This window comes from Festucalex cinctus, chromosome 20 (assembly GCF_051991245.1).
Source record: "Festucalex cinctus isolate MCC-2025b chromosome 20, RoL_Fcin_1.0, whole genome shotgun sequence".
Lineage (NCBI taxonomy): Eukaryota > Metazoa > Chordata > Actinopteri > Syngnathiformes > Syngnathidae > Festucalex > Festucalex cinctus.
Window position 1 is genome coordinate 5,298,475 of NC_135430.1, and position 18,391 is coordinate 5,316,865.

The 18,391-nt window shown below is 38.4% G+C and overlaps 1 protein-coding gene across 4 annotated transcripts in view; it reads left to right on the top strand.

The window, feature by feature from the left end:
• Window positions 1–18,391, top strand: part of dpp6a (dipeptidyl-peptidase 6a) — a 195,526-nt gene that overhangs the window by 142,829 nt on the left and 34,306 nt on the right. For all 4 annotated transcript variants that reach the window (XM_077508715.1, XM_077508718.1, XM_077508717.1 and 1 more), the window contains exons 4-8: window positions 8,416–8,510; window positions 8,732–8,806; window positions 10,147–10,199; window positions 10,557–10,638; window positions 14,823–14,943. In XM_077508715.1, coding sequence (XP_077364841.1) covers window positions 8,416–8,510; window positions 8,732–8,806; window positions 10,147–10,199; window positions 10,557–10,638; window positions 14,823–14,943 — 426 coding nt within the window. The remainder of the gene's footprint in view (window positions 1–8,415; window positions 8,511–8,731; window positions 8,807–10,146; window positions 10,200–10,556; window positions 10,639–14,822; window positions 14,944–18,391) is intronic.

Here is an 18,391-nt window from a genome sequence, read left to right on the forward strand (position 1 = left end):
AATTTTGTACAAAATCGGTGATCGGTTATAATGTCATAATTTACCGATCGATAACAATGACGTCATGGATTGGATCCGCAAAATAAAACATTAAAAAAATAAAATAAAACACAATCTAATTCACTCTGTGCAGATACATTTAACAAATAAATAAATAAAAATTTCAATTAAAAAAAATAAAATAAAATCATCCGTTTTCTGTGTATTGAAATGTTTATCAACATTTGTTATTTTTTTCTAAATGCAAAAAATCTGACCTGCCGATTTTGATTTTTTTTTTGCCAATCCCGATTTTTTTTTTCTTTCTCATAAGCAGCTACCTTCAGTGTTCCAATATGTTTTATTGGAAAAACATTGAGCAATATCTGTGAAATAATGCAAACAGTTTGTTTTAAATGCACATTAAGTATTTCTCTCAAATGAAAAATAAAAGGTTATTAATCAAATCAGCAGAAGACAATACTCTTTCAGACAGCTGAAGATCGGTGGAAAAGATCGGTTTATTTTTACAGGATCGGCCGATCCACCGATCCCCCCCCAAATTAAGGAAATCGAAGCCGATAAATCAGAACTGAATTTGTTTGTAAAACTGCTGTTTTATGCACGTTTGAAAGCATGTCGTCCCTAAAATGTTGCATCGTGATCGAACGACGAACATAATAAGTGCCACAAAAAGCGGCAATGACGCAAGCACACAGTCCGCAGTGCTGGCCTCGCACCGCGCGTGTGGCCCGAGGCGCGACTCCATATTAATAAGACATCGTGCCATGAGAGGGGGGCCATAGATCAGAGCGGCAAACAGCACCCTGGGCTAACACGGTGCCGGGAAAACGAGCGAGCGGCAGCGGCAGAGCGATGGATGGAAGGAAGGGAAGCGCTAACGCCTCAGGTGGTGTGGAAAAAATAAACAGCTGCCGGCCTTGACGAGCAAGCGAGTGGGAGAGAGAGAACGGAGAGTTGGAGAGACGATGCAGGGGCGATAAGCACTCGAATGATGAGGCGGAGGAAGTCCTGACAAGGGCAGTTGGTCGGGGAAGCGTCTGAGCGAGAGTCACTACTTCACCGTTTCCGAGGAGGAAAGACACAAACTCTTATTGAAGAGGAACTAGTCTCAACAAGCTTAATCCAGCTCATTTTCAGAAATAAACGTAATTTCCGGATTATAGTGCACCTGATTATAAGCCGCACCCAGGACATTTCTAAAGGAAAAAGCATTTTGTACATACATAATCCACACCTGATTATAAACAGCATGTGCTCACATTGAAACATGAGATATTTACGGTACACAGTTTTCAAAGGTTTAATAATATACCTTAGCTTTTCTTTCCAAACAGTGCCTGTGACACGGTAGCAAACCAACAGGGCTAGTTCAAAATAACATACCGTTAAAAGTCACTAAGGGGGTATTCAGACCAGAAAAGTCCTTTAGTCCGCTTGTTTGGTCCGGACCAAAAGCGGACTTTATTTTTTTTAGTTTGATGCGGTTCATATTCACACTGTGCTTTTTGCAAGTGGACTATATTGCGGAATCACGTTGACCCACGTGACGATCCGTGCTCCCATTGGACAGAAATGACGAGGGCTGTACGCGTACGAAACCCGGAAATAGCGGAAAACGTGAAATTCCGACGTGCTGCATTACTACGCTGCATGTTTGTTGCGTTACTAGATGCAAGATATATTTGAGCGTCAAGAGCAGCTCATTCAACGGAGTTTCCGCCACTCTGTTTCCAATTTTGGAACGCGTCGTCGATTGCGTGTAGTAAACGGAGGAGCAGTTGCGCTCCGCTTACCTCGCCCCCACCACAACATGCTGACAGCAGCGTGGGTAAACAGAATACGGATGATTATGAAGGAATTTAGCACAATATTCACTACCGGGCAAAATTTTTCCCCACGATACTTGACTACGATGACTTGTTAAGCCCAAAAAGGCGCATATGTCTAGCAGTTGGAGCGGATCAGTCGTGGTTTGTATTCAGACTGCAAAGCGAACCGCGCCGAGTGCGTTTGGAAGCGGACCGAGACCACCTCGAAAGGTCGGTCTCGGTCCGCTTGTTTAGTCCGCTCCAGGATTCGTTTGTGTGTGTTCAGACCTGCACAAAAGGTCCGCACTAGCGTGGGAAACGAACCCTGGTCCGTTTAATGTGGACCAAACAGTGCAGGTCTGAATACACCCTGAGACTTGTTGTATTTTCCATGATGAGGGTCTGTTCATGCTCATTTTGTTTCATGCACAAAGCGCCAATTTACATTCAACTTTGCTTCTTCCTCCACACATATATTCCACCTGTCTCACTCTTACCTTTTCTGTTCGAGCGCCCCTGGTGGCCGTCAGAAAAAAAAATTAATTAGCCGCATCGTTGTAGAAGCCGCAGGGTTGAAAGCGGGTGACAAAAGTCGCGGCTTATAGTCCGGAAATTACGGTATTCTATATTACAGTTTTGTTATTAATATTCATGCAGACACTTTCATGCATACAAGTAACTTAGTTACTTTACTCATTACTTGAGTTTAACTAATTTGCTCCCAAAAACGTATAAATATGTTCTATTTTAAATGTATTAAGTGTCCCAAAGACGTATTTATATGTTTTGTTTGAAAAGTCAAAAATATGTTTCCACTTTTTGAAGCACACGATTTCTGAGGAATATTAGTATTGATTTAATTGGATTGAATATTTAAGACATTTTAGTTCTTTATTTACTTTTGCAATGTTGCACAAAAAAAAGAAATTGTCAGTTTATAAAATGAAACAATGGACTATATAACTGACTGACATATTGCACGACAATAGTATTTAAAGGGATACTTGACTCGTTGAACCATTTTCAGCAGTAAAAAGTGAATATTTTGTCTATAATTAATGTAGTAACTTCATTATTTTTCATGTAAAATTAAGACCTTTAAAATTAATACCTTTAAAAAGTAATTTTTCTCCTTCCTGTCGACTGATGATGACATCACCTGTGCTGAGGAAGTAGGTAACGGCCAATCATGGCTTATTTTAATGACAAATCCCAGAAACCAGGTGAGCCATGATTGGTCGTTACCTACTTCCTCAGCACAGGTGATGTCATGTCATCATCAGTCGACAGCAATTACTTTTCAAAGGTATTCATTGTACATAAAAAATAATGGAAGTTATCACATTACAGACAAAATATTCACTTTTCACTGTTGAAAATTGTTGAATGACATTTGACATTTGTTGACAGAAAGTGGTCACTGTTAAGAAGACATTTATATTTGTTTATAAAAACAAAAACAAAAAAAACACTGAAGTATTCACTGCGAAGAAGATACCAGTTTTAATATTGTGATTCATTGATGGTGCAAAAAGAAACTATTTTCTTATTTGAAAAGACAGTTTATGTCTTGAGTATTTTTATCATAGATTATCGTGGATTTATTACCTGTTGCTAATCACGATATTGTCATATCGTGAGATAATCGTTATTGTGAGCCTTGTAGTGTATAATCGTATCGTGAGGTTCCCACCCCTACTACGTCCATTAGGGATGTAACGATATCCAAATATCACGATACGAAAATATCACGATATGAAGGTCACGATAATTAACACGATATTGTGGGGGAGGGGATATTTAAAAAAGACCACAATATTATATATATAAAAAAAAGAGCCCAAACAAAAAAAACATAAGCACAATATTGTTCTTTTGTACATAACAGCAATTCATATAAACCACCTACAATCTCTAATAACAATATTGAGGCACTTTTGCTAATGCAACCACACATTGATCTCCCCACAAGCAATTTAGGTTCCCCTTCATTTGACAGTTAGCATAGATTTTAAACATAGAAGGCCAAAACATCCTTAATGAAAATTAAATTGCACTAATAAACTAGCCACTAGAGTGCTAGAACTGCACAAATGGAAACCAACCTGACTTTTTTTAACAGATGTGGTACTTTTAAATATTGTGAACATGACGACGATGATATTGTGGCAGTTTTAATATCACAATATCACGATATTGCTCTTATCGTTACATCCCTACTGTCCATACAGATGTTCCATGTTATTTTCTGTCTCCTTTAAACATGATGTTAGTTGCACATTAGTTTCTACAGTTGACGGCTTTTCAAAAGATTTTTCTGTTGGTCACGACACTGTATGACTATTTAAAATCAGTTTTCTTCTGTATCAATGATATTGAAATTGCACATCAGTCGGCAGCGAATTCCCAGAGTTGAATTCGATGAGAATATCACTTTTTTTCTTTTTTTTTAACGAGTGCTTTCTTCACTTTCTTTTCCCTCTGCGAGAATATTTTCCTTCAAAATGTGGACTCTCTCCAAGGAGATCTTTTGGCGAAGGCGCCCGCACGGAGCCCAAAGTGGCATAATGAAGCCACTCATACACGAGCTCATTGTTAGCTACTTAGTATTCTGCGGGATTTGTGTAACAAAGAGACGAGGAAAAGGGCGGGCGGCGGGCTTTATCAATCTAAAAATATCCACCTTTTGCTTCCCCCGAGCGCGTTGCCAATCAAAGCGGCCGTAATGGTAATTTAGTCACCTCTAATGGTCAATTAGCTAGCAGCTAGCAAACACGCCGCATAACAATCTCTGGCTGCTAATTAGCTCGGCCAGTGATGTGTGTGTGTGCGTGCGGCTTCGCGCAGGCTGGACTGAAGGTGGACGTGTGCGGCTTGTTAAACAAGGACGACACTTCCACCGTCTTCCAACCTCGGAGGCTTTACACAGTTTCATTTTGCAAATGCGCAGGAATTGTCGGCAAAAAGTCAAACAATCGGCGCTGTTTTATATTCATTGTATTCCGCCAGGAGGAACTCCAGGACCAACGTCACGGAAATTCTTTGTGCACACAGCGCTTATTCTACAAGAATGTGAAGAATATATTTTCAAGTGGGGAAATAACTAGAATTTTCGTATTTTACCTCCAAAAGTCATATTTATTTTCAACAAAATATTACTTTTAAATTAGTATTTTTTTTTCTATGAAATCCAAGATAATTGTCATAGTTTTCAAGATGAATACAGTATTCTTAAATGAAGTTACATGATGCCATATTTTTCAAACACAAGATCAAATGTTTTTTGATGCTAAAGCCTGGTTGGCTTTAACATTAAAAAAATAAAAATAAATGTGTCTTTCAGGATCAAACGTTTCAATAAACGCCAATAAAGTCATGTGACCAGATGTCTCATTTTGGCCCATTTTTGAGGCGAGCCTGGCGGATTTCGCCAACCTCATTGTTTTGTCACAACGCAGGGTTTTTATTTATTTATTTATTTATTTATTTTGCCATGTATGTGAATCATAGTGATATTAGGGATGTAATGATGTGTGCTATCATGATATTGTGATGTTAAAACTGCTACAATATCATCGTCATCATCTTCACGATATTTAAATGCAACACATCTGTTTAAAAAGTCGGGTTGATTTCCATTTGTTCAGTTCTAGCACCCCTAGTTTTTTAGTGCAATTTAATTTTCATTAGGGATTTTTTGGCCCTTCTATGTTTCAAATCTACACTATGAAGGGGAATGTAATATGCCTGTTAACCAAGTCAAGATGTGGATGAGCTCAATGGGTGCATACATTAACAACATAACATAATAATAATAACATAATATTGATGTTATGTACAAAAGCATAATATTGTGCTTTTTGTTTTATAAGCTCTTTTTTTTTTTTTTTTTTTTTTTACAATACCATTTTAAATATCGCCACAATATCATGATAATTATCGTATCGTAAGCTTCACATCGTGATATCGTGTTGTGACATTTGGATATTGTTACATCCCTAAGTAATATACATCAAATTGGTAGCAGGTGTTGACCGGAACTAGAACTGCTTCCTGCTTTTGCATCTAAGAATCATAGGAAATGTAGTCCTACTATCCGCTGCTGGTCAGACAACGCAAGCTGAGATTTCTAGCGGTATATTCAACCAAGATGGCATTTAGCATTATTTATTTATTTACTGATGTATTTTTGTATTTACTTATTTGTTTGTTTATTTATTTGTTTATTTATTTGATAAAATTCCTAATCCTAGTAGAATAGTCACATACTGGAAGCCATCATCCTATAGTCGTATTTTTGGGTGGAAGAAGAAAATTGGAAGACGAGATTAAAGTGAACTCATTGACTGGCAGCCATTTTCACTGATGCAACCCACTGCACTCCCAGCTGTTTTACTAGATTTTAACTGAATTTTGCAAGGCCCACAAAATATTGTGTTCTATCCATCCATCCATCCATTTTCTTGACCGCTTATTCCTCACAAGGGTCGCGGGGGCTGCTGGCGTCTATCTCAGCTGGCTCTGGGCAGTAGGCGGGGGACACCCTGGACTGGTTGCCAACCAATCGCAGGGCACACAGAGACGAACAACCATCCACACTCACACGCACACCTAGGGACAATTCGGAGCGCCCAATTAACCTGCCATGCATGTCTTTGGAATGTGGGAGGAGACCGGAGTACCCGGAGAAGACCCACGTGGGCACGGGGAGAACATGCAAACTCCACCCAGGAAGGTCCGAGCCTGGACTCGAACCGGAGACCTCAGAACTGGGAAGCGGACGTGCTAACCACTCGACTACCGTGCCGCCCAATATTGTGTTCTATTGCTATAAAAACATGGAACCTACCAAAAGAAAGATTAAAGTCTCTTCTTTCATCAGGAAAAAAAACAAAGTATTTTCCTATCTGTTTCTGTTTTGCAGCAATTAGCATTAGAATATAGCTACGTTTTCATCATTATTTACAAACCTGTTGAAAAAAAACTGGGGAAAAGATCTCTTATACTCTGCTGCCACCTGCTGGCTGTTTTATTGTAATAACTAGCAACGCTTTAAGTAATCTCTTCAGGTCAGAGACTGCATCAAAGCCTTCTGTATGCTCTAGCAAAAAAAACAAAAACAAAAAAACATATAAATACGTTTTTGGGACCATGGCAATATTTATTTAATAATAATCTAATAATTATTATTATTATTATTTGCATTTTTATTCGTTTTTGGGAGCAAATGAGTATGTATCTGAAATTTAACAGGTGAAGAACTATTTGTAAAGCGCCAAAATCATTCACTACATGTAATAAACAAAAAAATCCTGCTGAGGATTTTGATCCAAAAATAGGTTCCAGCAAATTATTTCCATCATCTGGTCACACAAAATGATGACCCGCACCCCTTATCGGCTTTTCATCTATCGCAAGTTATGAAAAGGTGTGTGAATGTGTCACATTGAGGTGTCCTCCGACTGCGATGAATAAAAAAATAAATAAATAAATCTGCTCTTCCTGAAGCCTCGTTAACATTTGACGGCTTCGCTCTGCTGGCGTGGATTTCAACGCTCCCCGTGTCGCCGTTAAACCGCTGCTAACCGCCGTCCGTCTGTTTCCGCCGCGGCCGAGGTGACCGCGGCTTAAACGGTCAAGGCCTGATTTTCTAAAAATAAATAAATAAATAAATAACTGAACGCTGAATCCAAATTTTCTCATCCGAGTCAGCGTGCGTATTGCCGTCACAGAATCTAACGATGCGCTAACATGAAACAAAAAGCTAGTTTTCAAACTTGGACGGCCAGATGTGACAGACCAACATTGTTTGTTCTGCTGTTGGCCAGGGCAGGGTAAGGTACGACTCGGGATCCCAACGGTTCGAGTTGGTTACGTTCAACTACAAAAGTGAACCTTTCCGTTGTGCTGCGTCAACACTTTGGTGTGTACTAAGAAGGGTTATTATAGTTTGGGATTTTTTTTTCTTTTCAGTTAGTTTTGATTTTGTTTTGAGTTTTATTTTTTACATTTAGCGAGTTTTATTTTGTTTTCAGAGTGGTTCTGTTAGTTTTTATTAGTTTTAGTTATTTAATAAATGCTTAGTTTTAGTTTAGTTTTAGTTGGTTTCAGTAGTAGTTTTCATTTTTTTTAAAATGTGTATTACTTGTGCGCAATATTTAAAAAAAACAGCATGGGAGCGACATCAACTGAAGGTGCTTTTCTATTGGCTGCTGCGAGATGACGTCACTTCCGTGCGACATACTTTCAAACGTCCTTATTCCAGTTCACATCAAAATAAATTGACTTCAAATCATCTTCAAAGTCTCATGCATTCAATTAAATTACAAAAGACTAAAACAGAGGACATTTTTGCTGTCATTACAGTTAGTTTTGTAAACATAAAATGTAGTTTCAGTTGTTGTTGTTTTTTTAAAGCATTTTCGTATTTTTTATTTATTTATTTTTTTTTTTTTTTATTTTTTTTTTGGACTGACGTCATTTTCGATATTGAGTAAACCCTTTTGAGTTGTGGAATTTGGCGCGAGTCTGAACTATCTTTAATGTGTATATATATATATATGTATGTAAATGGGCTAATCCTTCCCTGTCTTCTCCTCTGCAGATAACGAGTTGCTGTACCGCGACCGAGACGGCAACGTGGTCAGTCTGGACGTGGATAACGGCGACAAGACCGTCCTGCTGCACCACAAGAAGTTTGTAAGTCATCCGTCATCCGTCATCCAATCGCAGAAAGAGAGAGAGGAATTCAATTCCAATTTGATTACAACTTTTTGTTGAAAGCGTCATTAAACCGAATATGATGACCCGCGATTGTTCTCGCGTTTCGCCTGCACAACATCTCCAAGATGAAGGCAACGTGGGACGTGTCAAGACTTTGATGGAAATGAAAGCGTCACAATGTCGTTTGTGTGCTGCAGGAGATGTACAAAGCCAGCAAGTACGAGGTGTCTCCTGACATGAAGCACGTGCTGCTGGCCTACAACGTGGCGCCGGTGAGCTCTTTTATTTATTTATTTATTTATTTTTTTACTTCCTTGCGTCGCCTTGCGTGACGGAGGAATACCCGGAAGTGTCAATGCATCAGAATGAGTTCATGGTTGGGAAAAAAAAATTTGCTTGGATAGATAGCATAAATCAATGTATCGATGAGATATGATGCCATCTATGTTTTCGCGGACTAAAAAAATTCAAATTGGGCAACTGCCATCTTGTAGTGGTGTGCGATACTGCAAATTTTGGTATCAATCCGATACCAAGTAAATAATAGGGATGTAATGGTAATGGCAATATTGTGATATCGCGATGTTAAAACTGGAACAATATATCGTCCTCATGTCACGATATTAAAAGCAGCACATCTGTTAAAAATGTCAAGTAGATTGCCATTTGTGCAGTTCCAGCACCCTCTGGTGGCTAGGTTTTTTTTTGTTTTTTTTGTGCAGTTTCATTTTCACAAGGCATGTTTTAGCCCTTCTATGTTTCAAATCCACACTAATGGTCAGGGGAACGTAATATGCTTGTGAACCATGGAAGAACTCAATGTGTGCTTGTATTAGCAAGTAAGTGCCTCAATATGAAGTGATATTAGAGATTAATATTAGAGATTGAAATAGAAATAGAAATATTAGAGATTGTAGATTGTTTATATGCATTGCTGTAATGTTGCAAAGCACAATATTGTGTTTTTTTTGTTTGTTTTTAGTATGAGCTCATTTTTTTTAACACTATTGTGAGTTTTTTGTATCGCCACAATATTGTGATAATTATTGTATTGTGACCTTCATATTGTGATATGTTGTATTGTGATATTGTTACATCTCTAGTAAATTCAGGGCCAATATCACCAATACCGATATCGATACCTTTTGAAAATTATAGTACATAATAAAAAAAAATTAAAAAAAGTTAAGGTAGCTGTATCATTGAATTGCTTATTCTCAATCAAATTTCAACCTTGAATTCTTTTTGTGTTCTTTCTTTCTTTCTTTCTTTCTTTCTTTCTTTCTTTCTTTCTTTCTTTCTTTCTTTCTTTCTTTCTTTCTTTCTTTCTTTTTTAAGGACAAAATTAGGACAAAGTTAATTGATAAATAGAAAATACTTTATCAGTGTTTCCCCCTCCCCCCAGGAACATTCCAACCATGTCAAAATATTTGTTAATGTTGAACATAATTGCGGCACTAAATTGTGCCCTGGTTTGCTGGCCAAACCTGTATGTTCTACTTTTATTGTAAACCTACAGCACTCTCAAGTGTTTTTTGTTTTGTTTTGTTTTTGTTTTTGTTTGTTTTGTTTTGTTTTGTATTTGAATATTAAAGAAAGTGTCTCCTTGCAGGTGTACCAGTACTCCTACACGGCCTTCTACATCATCTGCAGCCTGGAGACGCCGTAAGTCGACGCAACTCCATTTTTGTTGACCAATCGCATTCGCATTGAAAACCGATCGAGAAAAATCAAAACATACAGTCAAACATGATACAATCAAATGTAAAGAAATGAACGACATAATATTTTCATTTTACTTTCACCGAAACGCAGCTTAAAAATGAATCCGGCACCCTCGGTCGGCCTTGATCGGCTGATTCAGTTTCCGTATCGTACGTATTTGTACGAGCACTCGGTTGGTATTGTTTCACCGAGTTGACTCCATAAACACCTGGCTGATGTTTTTTCGATGCTCATCCAGCAAAGTCGCAACTTTTCGTGCAATGAATTGACGTTCAAATTGTTTTTGGCCTTCCTCAGGGAGACGTGGAACTTGAACCCGCCGGAGGTGCGCAACGCTCAGCTGCAGTACGCCGGCTGGGGGCCGCAGGGTCAGCAACTGGTAAGGGACCTCGTCCCCGTTATAGTTCCAGGCGCGAACTAGTACTAAAACGCTGTCTTGAAATGAAAGGTTTGTAAGCAGCTACCATCGTTAACCAGTTGACAGTTTGTGGAATCAGTACTCCAGACATGCTAATTGGCTGATTACTTACTTCAAAGTGGAGAAGAGCAAAGAAGTAGCGACACATTTTCCTGAGGAAAAAAAAAAAAAAAAAAAAAAGTACTTTTACTGTTGTACTACATATGAATTTTAGAAAATGTCAATTGTTTCTGAGAATCATCTTTATTGAACATGTAAAAATTTTACACTGAGAGAGGTGGTGACCAGGATGTTGCATGGTTTGAAAGAATTTGGCCTGCGCTTGTCTTTGTTCTTTTTATTTATTTATTTATTTAGTTATTTATTTATTTTTACACATTAATATCCCTACAGAGTGTGCACTTATTGTTTCTTCAACCCATTTTGACCCGCATTTTTTTTTCTTTTGCTCGATGATAGAAAAAATAATAATCACGATTATTTTGTCAGTAATTGAAATCACGATTATTCAAAGGATTTTTTGGGGGGTACAAATAAAGAAAATGTTTAAGCATTTCAAATTATTAAGTCCAATTAATTAAAAAAAAATAGAAACACTAATTATACAAGTTCATTTAGGACCGCACAGAATTTATAATAATATTTATTTATTTATGTTGGTAAAAAAAAGTTGAAGTTGGAGTGCAGCATGTGCACTGTGCAGTAGGATGATTTATTTTTTGGAACAAAAAAATAAATAAAAAAATAAAAATATGAAGACAAAATTCTTTGAAATATTTTAATTATGCAAGTTCCTTTTGGATGAAACCAAATTTGTTAAATCACTTATTTAAAAAAATTTAAACAAGGTGCAAATGTATAAATTTAAATGGCTCAAAAATTTGTTATTAATAATCTCTTTTTTTTTTTTTTTTTTTTTTTTTACACACCATTATGCTGATTTTGTCATTGTGGAGTGCAATAACTGAAATTGTGATTGAATTTTGATGTATTGCACAGCCTTCGGGGTCGATGTTTGAAAGGCTTGACAAGGCAGACGGAAACACTTGAGAAATACTCTCTCATTCCCGGCCAATCAGAAAGCGTCGCACTTTACGATTGGCTGGGGCGCAGTGCATGCTGGGAAGAAAGGCAAAACCCTTACAGACGCTCCGGCAGTTTTTCTTGAAACGGTTGTTAGTTTACTGGAGCGTTTTCAAACCGAAGTTTGACTTTTTTTTTTTTTTTTTTTTTTTTTTTTTTTTTTTTTTTTTTTTTTGCAGGTAAACAAACTTGGAGTGCTTGGCGGAATGTAATTAGTAATTAGACGACATCCTGCTCCTGCAGAACAATGCCATTCGTTATCCCTGATCTAGTCAGTGGATTCATTAGCACGCTGGCTCGATAGCTTTTAGCCTGGAGATGGAAATTGTGGGCTGTTCATAACCGATAAACAGAATTGGCAAGGTGAAAACACGTGTGGATGTCAAGGTTGATGCAGCTTGATTAAAAAAAAATAAAATACTTGAAAAAAGTCATTTGAAAGCCAACCCTGGCTGGACTGTAAAAACAAAGCCTCATTTCAAACCCTTCATTCAAATATCAAGTCAGGTTTGAAAATTCAAACCCTAATTTGAAAACCTGACTTACGGTGGCACTGAAATCGAATCTAATTGAACCCTGACCCAAGTTTGGAACCCTATCTTAGGCTTCAAACCCCGCCTTTTTTTTTTGGTCCGAATTTGATACCCCAACCCTCATTTGCAACCACAGGCTTCAAACCATAATCCTGGGTTATGATAACCCTAATGTGAAACCCCCAAATTGTAACCAGAAACTTTTTGTGAAAATCAGAATTGGAAACGGGTAAGATTGCAAATTGAAGGCGTAGATATAGAAAAAGTAAATGAGATGAAATTTCCTGGGAGTAATTGTTGATGATAAAATCTGCTGGAAAAGCACACATGAAATACATTGGATCCAAACTTTCTAAAAGCATCTCCATTTTGGCAAAAGTTCAACATTTTCTCAACCAGGAATCATGACATATTCTGCACTGCTCTTTAATATCACCATATTTAAATGTTTATTCCGAAGTTTGGGAAAACACAAGACATCATTACAACCTTTTGTTTTTATGTTTTTTTTTTTTTTTTTTTATTTAGTTAGTTTTAATTAGTTTTCAGGTTGGTTTTGTTAGTTTTTATTAATTTTAGCTTTTTAATAAATGCTTTGTTTTTGTTTAATTTTAGTTAGTTTCAGTATTCGTTTTATTTTTAAAAGAAAATATGTATTACTTGTGTGCAATATTTAAAAAACAGCATGGGAGCGACGTCATCTTTTGGTGCTTTTCTATTGGCTGCTGCTCAATGACATCACTTCTGTGAGACACACTTGCAAATATCCTTATTCCGGTTCATATAAAAATAGACGACTTCATCTTTCTTCATCCCTAAATTTTTTAGTTTTAAATGTTCCTCAGCCATTTTTTTTTCCAAAATTTTTTTAGTTTAAAATATTTTTGGAGTGCTTTTTTTGTATTGAATGCGCTTCAGTCTATTTTTTTTTTTTTTTTTTTTTAAGGTTTTAGTTATAGGTGAACTTTGCATAATGCTGCAAATTGAACCTGCTTTAAGTGTCATGGAGGTTTTATCACGTAGCGAGCAGACCTCCACCAAGGCCACACAAGATCGTACGAAGCGGTTGGGAAGCATCCGGTGATGTTCTGCTTATCAGCATGCAGAGGAGAGCGGGTCGAGGTGGTCCGCAGTGCACGCGGGCTTTATCATTGGTTGGGGGGAGGGGAGGTGGGTTTCGACCTTATCACAGGTGAGAATCCAAGCTTGGGCTGCAAACGCGCATTAACCGACACGCCAGATCAGCGCGTGGATTTCAACTTTTATTTATGGGGCGGACGAGAAAGTGGAAAAGATGGGGAAAAAAAGGCTTTACTCACAATTTGAGATAAGGCGGCAAACACAAGGGGGGAGAAGATTTGGACTTGTTGGGCCGAGGCGGACGGATCAGTCCAGCTAGCTTGCAAACAACACACGCTCGTAATCCGCAGCACATTTTCTCGATTGTGCATCACATGAAATAGGTGTTTCAAACCAGGGTTGGGGTTTTAAATTAGGGTTTCGAGAGTATGGTTTTAATCCAGGGTTTCAAGACAGGTTTAGAGTTTGATATTAGGGTTTCAAGACAGTGTTGTTTGAGTTACAAATGAAGGTTTCAAGACGCTAGGGTTAAAAATTCAGGTTTCAAATTAGTTTCAAGTCAGTGTTAGGTTTTCAAGTTGAGGTGTTAAGTCAGAGTTGAGGTTTAAAGCCAGGGTTTTAAATGAGTGTTTCAAGACAATTCAGGTCTTGTGTAAAGGCTTCTAAATTAGATTCAAGCCAGGGTTAAGGTTTCAAATTTTCAGCAAGGGTTAGGTTTTCAAGTTGGGTTGTCAAGCTAGAGTTGGGGTTTAAAATTAGGATTTCAAGAGTAGGGTTTTAAGACAGGGTGTCAAGACAGGTTTAGGGTTTCAACACAGTGTTGTTAAGAGTTAAAAATTAGGGTTTTAAGAGGGTTACAAATTCAGGTTTCAAGCCCATTGTAGGGGTTTCAAATTAGTTTCAAGTCAGGGTTAGGTTTTCAAGTTGGGGTGTCAAGTCATAGTTGGGGTTTAAAGCCAGAGTTAAATTGAGATTATTCAGGTTCCAAGCCAGTGTAAGGCCTTCAAATTAGTTTCAAGCCACCAGGGTTAAGGTGTCAAATCTTCAACCAGGGTTAGGTTTGGGTGTCAAGTCAAAGTTGGGGTTTAAAGCTAGGGTTGTACAAAAGCACAATATTGTTTTTGTTTTGTTTTGTTTTTTTGTTTGTATTTTGTTTTTTTTTGTACAATATTGTGACCTTTTCTTGTATCGCCAACCTCCCTACAATATTGTCATAATTATCGTATCGTGACCTTTACATTGTGATATCGCATTGTGACGTTTAGATATGGTTACATCCATATAAATTAGGGTTTTAAATTAGGGTTCCAAGACACTCTGCCAAAAGTCACAAAATGTCATGCAGAACCGCTCAACAAAATCAGTCACGTGAAATCCTCACCAAAGTTTTGAAACCCTACCACTGAAACATTGCACTGTTCTTGTGCCTGTCCCGCCTCCTCGTTGCAGATCTTCATTTTCGAGAACAACATCTACTATCGCTCGACGGTGGAGAGCCGCTCCATCCGTTTGGTGTCCTCCGGCAAGGAGGGCGTCATCTTCAACGGCCTCGCTGATTGGCTGTACGAAGGTAAGGCGTTTACCGATTCTTGCATCATTCTTCCTGCCATGGGTGACAACATATCAAGAAAGCAGAAAGAGTGTGTTAGCATTCCGCTAATGAATTTGTAGGGTCGATGTTGGCGCCGTGCTCCAGTGAAGCAGACGCGGTTTAATATCTGTTTAATATCGGCGGCGCGGCGTGGAATACGGTCAGATGGAGACAAAGTAGCGCACGCTGTGCAACAAGCTTGTAAGTCGTGCGGCAAAAGCGACGGCGTCGCCACCGTGATGTAATTGACGTAAAGGTTACCCGCGGCGCTGGGATTAGCCTGCTTTTCAATTTCATGTCGGAGCGCCTCATCGTCCGTTCTGCAGGCTGACATTTAAAAAAAGTAAGTGAGTCGGCGCTTTCGGGGCCACGGTTCATTCTCGCCTGTTAAAGGCCTCAAAAGTCATGTTGGTGCATTTATCGTTTGTTTACGATAAAGGGATGGAAGACAATAAATACAATGTTTGACTTTCAGGGAGTTCAAGTTCTGAATGCTTGTTTATTTTGCTCAATTTGAGAAGAATGTGGCTGAAGGGTGTGAATTTCACCACAAATAATAATAATAATAATTACAGCTGTGGAGTCCCCCAAGGGTCTTTCCTAGGTCCATTCATGTAACATTAATGCTGCCAAGTGTAGAATGTGTTTAGGGTTTGAAAATATGGTTTAGGTGTTCACATGGGTGCCAAATCCAAGACCTGGGGGCCAGATCTGGCCTGCCAGATCATTTTATGTGGCCCACAAAAGCAACTTCATGTTTCTTGCTAAAACACCAACATTACTTCACTTTTGAAAATGTTAATATGGCAAGCAATTTTTTGGTCACCCAATATCCGAACAGTTTTAATGGCCTCTGATTTCAAAACATCTATTTGTTTTGTACACATTATGAAATATGAGGGAATCATAAATTTGTTTGTGCTCACCGAAGGAAACTGATGTGGCCCTCGACAAAAATCAATTTGACACCTCTGACTTAAGTTAACTGTTTCAAATTGGGGTTTTAAGACTGAGATCGGCTTTTAAAGTCGGATTTTAAACCCAGGATCCTAACACAACATGAATTATGTTGTCATTGTGCTCGCAAGTCGCTGATAACTATTAGTTTGTTGTTATACCTAAACACACATAACCTTGCTCTTGCAAGATGAATTCTGGCGGTATTTGTGAGTTCACAAACCCCAGAGCATACCTCTTGTACTGCTCCCGCTGATAACCTCTGTTCAGTGGTTCGGACCAATCACAGAGCGCCATTGTGTTTGGGGGTGGGATATGCAACTGTGACGAAACCAGGAAGCAGACGCCGGAGCTAACAAACAAGCCTAGCATGGACGAATGGACGCTACAATTCATTCTGTTCTTGCAGAATTACTCTCACCGTTTACTTGTTGAAAAGAACAAACGTAATTTTCACCTGTGGCCGTGATTGGTTAAAACAAACGTGTAGAATGACGCATCGTCCAATCAACTCGAATTATTGTACAGAATGTCCCGCCTTTTCCACAAAATATGCACAAGAACACCCAAACTATTCCATTGTCAGATTAATGGCCCATAATACCCCCAAACCAGACTTGTTTGATGTCTGGATTGTCAGAATGGGAATGGCTCTTGTAAAGATCACTGGGGTACTCCAAAACACTCTTTTCAACCTGACTTGCAGATTGGAGTCATTTGCTCCTGTATCATTTTTGTTAACTAGTAGTTTGTTGTTGTACCTATACACACACAAAATATGCACAAGAACACCCAAACTATTCCGTTGTTAGAGAAGTGACCCATAATTCCCCAGATCAGAGTTGTTTGACATCTGGATTGCCAGCATAAAACCTGAATGTTAATGGCTCTAGTAAAGATCCCTGGGGTACTCCAAAATGGTCTTTTCAACCTGACTTGCATTTTGGAGTCATTTGCTCCCGTTATCGTTGCATCATTGAGCCTTTTCCCAAAGCTCTGTCGGTGCGAACGAGAGTCAATTGAACGGCTTCGTCTTCTATTTTTGCTGTTAAGCATCCATCCATTTTTGAACCGCTTGCTCCTCACAAGGGTTGCGGAGGGTGCTGGAGCCTATCCCAGCTGGCTTTGGGCAGTAGGCGGGGTACACCCTCAACTGGTTGCCAGCCAATCGCAGCGCCGTTAAGCATTCTTACCTAAGAAGTCATTTTGTGATGCTCACGTGCCATTTGTGTAATTCACGCTCGGCCGAGACTGATTTTTCTGCCAATGAAGACTCAGGCTCTTCCGGGGGGGTCAAGGTCAAGGGGAGGCTCAGGCCGCCGCCGAAGAGAAATGAGGTTTTAAGCCGCGTCTGCCCGTCACCGAGCGGCAGATTTTGGACACGAAAGGGCGGGTGAAAAGGTTGGCCGATAATCTCCTGGCCTGGAATATCCATCGCTGCCTTAATCTTCCGTGTGTGCAAGGAGGAGACTGCAAATATGGAAAGCATAAATTGTGTGGATAATTCTTGGGGGGCTTCCGCTATTTCTGCAACGGTTGCGGGTCGAACGTTTGGGGCGTGCCGCTCTCCACAAAAAGACGATTCGGTACGGTTTTCTGTACGTGTGATGCGGCACGATTCAAGGACGGTTTGAAAGTGAAACGATTTGATTCAATCTGATTGAAAGGGATTACGATTACGTGGTTACGATTTTTATTCGATGCGGTCTGGCTCCGTTTAAGATGGTACGATGTAACGAGTTTCTTGTCATTTTATATGAATGAACTTGTCACGGCTGTAAAGACGCCATTTCTTACAAAGAATATATCGGCTCATAAAAAGAAAGAAAACATTCAATATGTATATTGTAAATTATTTCATCAAGCAATTGGTTAGTTTATCAAACTGGTTGAAATTCTTAGTGCAAATAAAAATTCAATACTTGTATCTTGAACTTCTTTCAATTGTATTTTATTAAAAGTGTAAATTTCATTAGTATGAATAATAAAAACATCCTGAAATAAAAATTGAACAACCATACTTTGAAATAGTTTGATTTATTTAGTCATAATAATAATAATAATAATAATAATAAAAATACTGATGATGATGATGATGATAATGATGGTAATTAAAAAAAAAATCCTTAAGACCTGAATTAAAAACTTTATCCCTGGCTTGAAATCCTAATTTGAAACCCTAACCATGTTTTGAAACCCTAATTTATAAACATAACACTGTCTTAAAACGTCAACCCCAAATTTAAAAGTCGAGTCAATCTTTAAGCCTAACCCAAATGTGTGCCTCTTAAAACAAAATATTTGGCTAATATTTGTAATTATTGTCATTATGGTTTTTTTTTCCCCCTCATATAACTCATTATATATGTATATTGATAAAATGGAATGATTCGATTCAGATTGATTCCATCTTTTCACAAAAAAATTATTTTCAGATTGTTTATATAGAGGGGTGCAACAACATATCAAA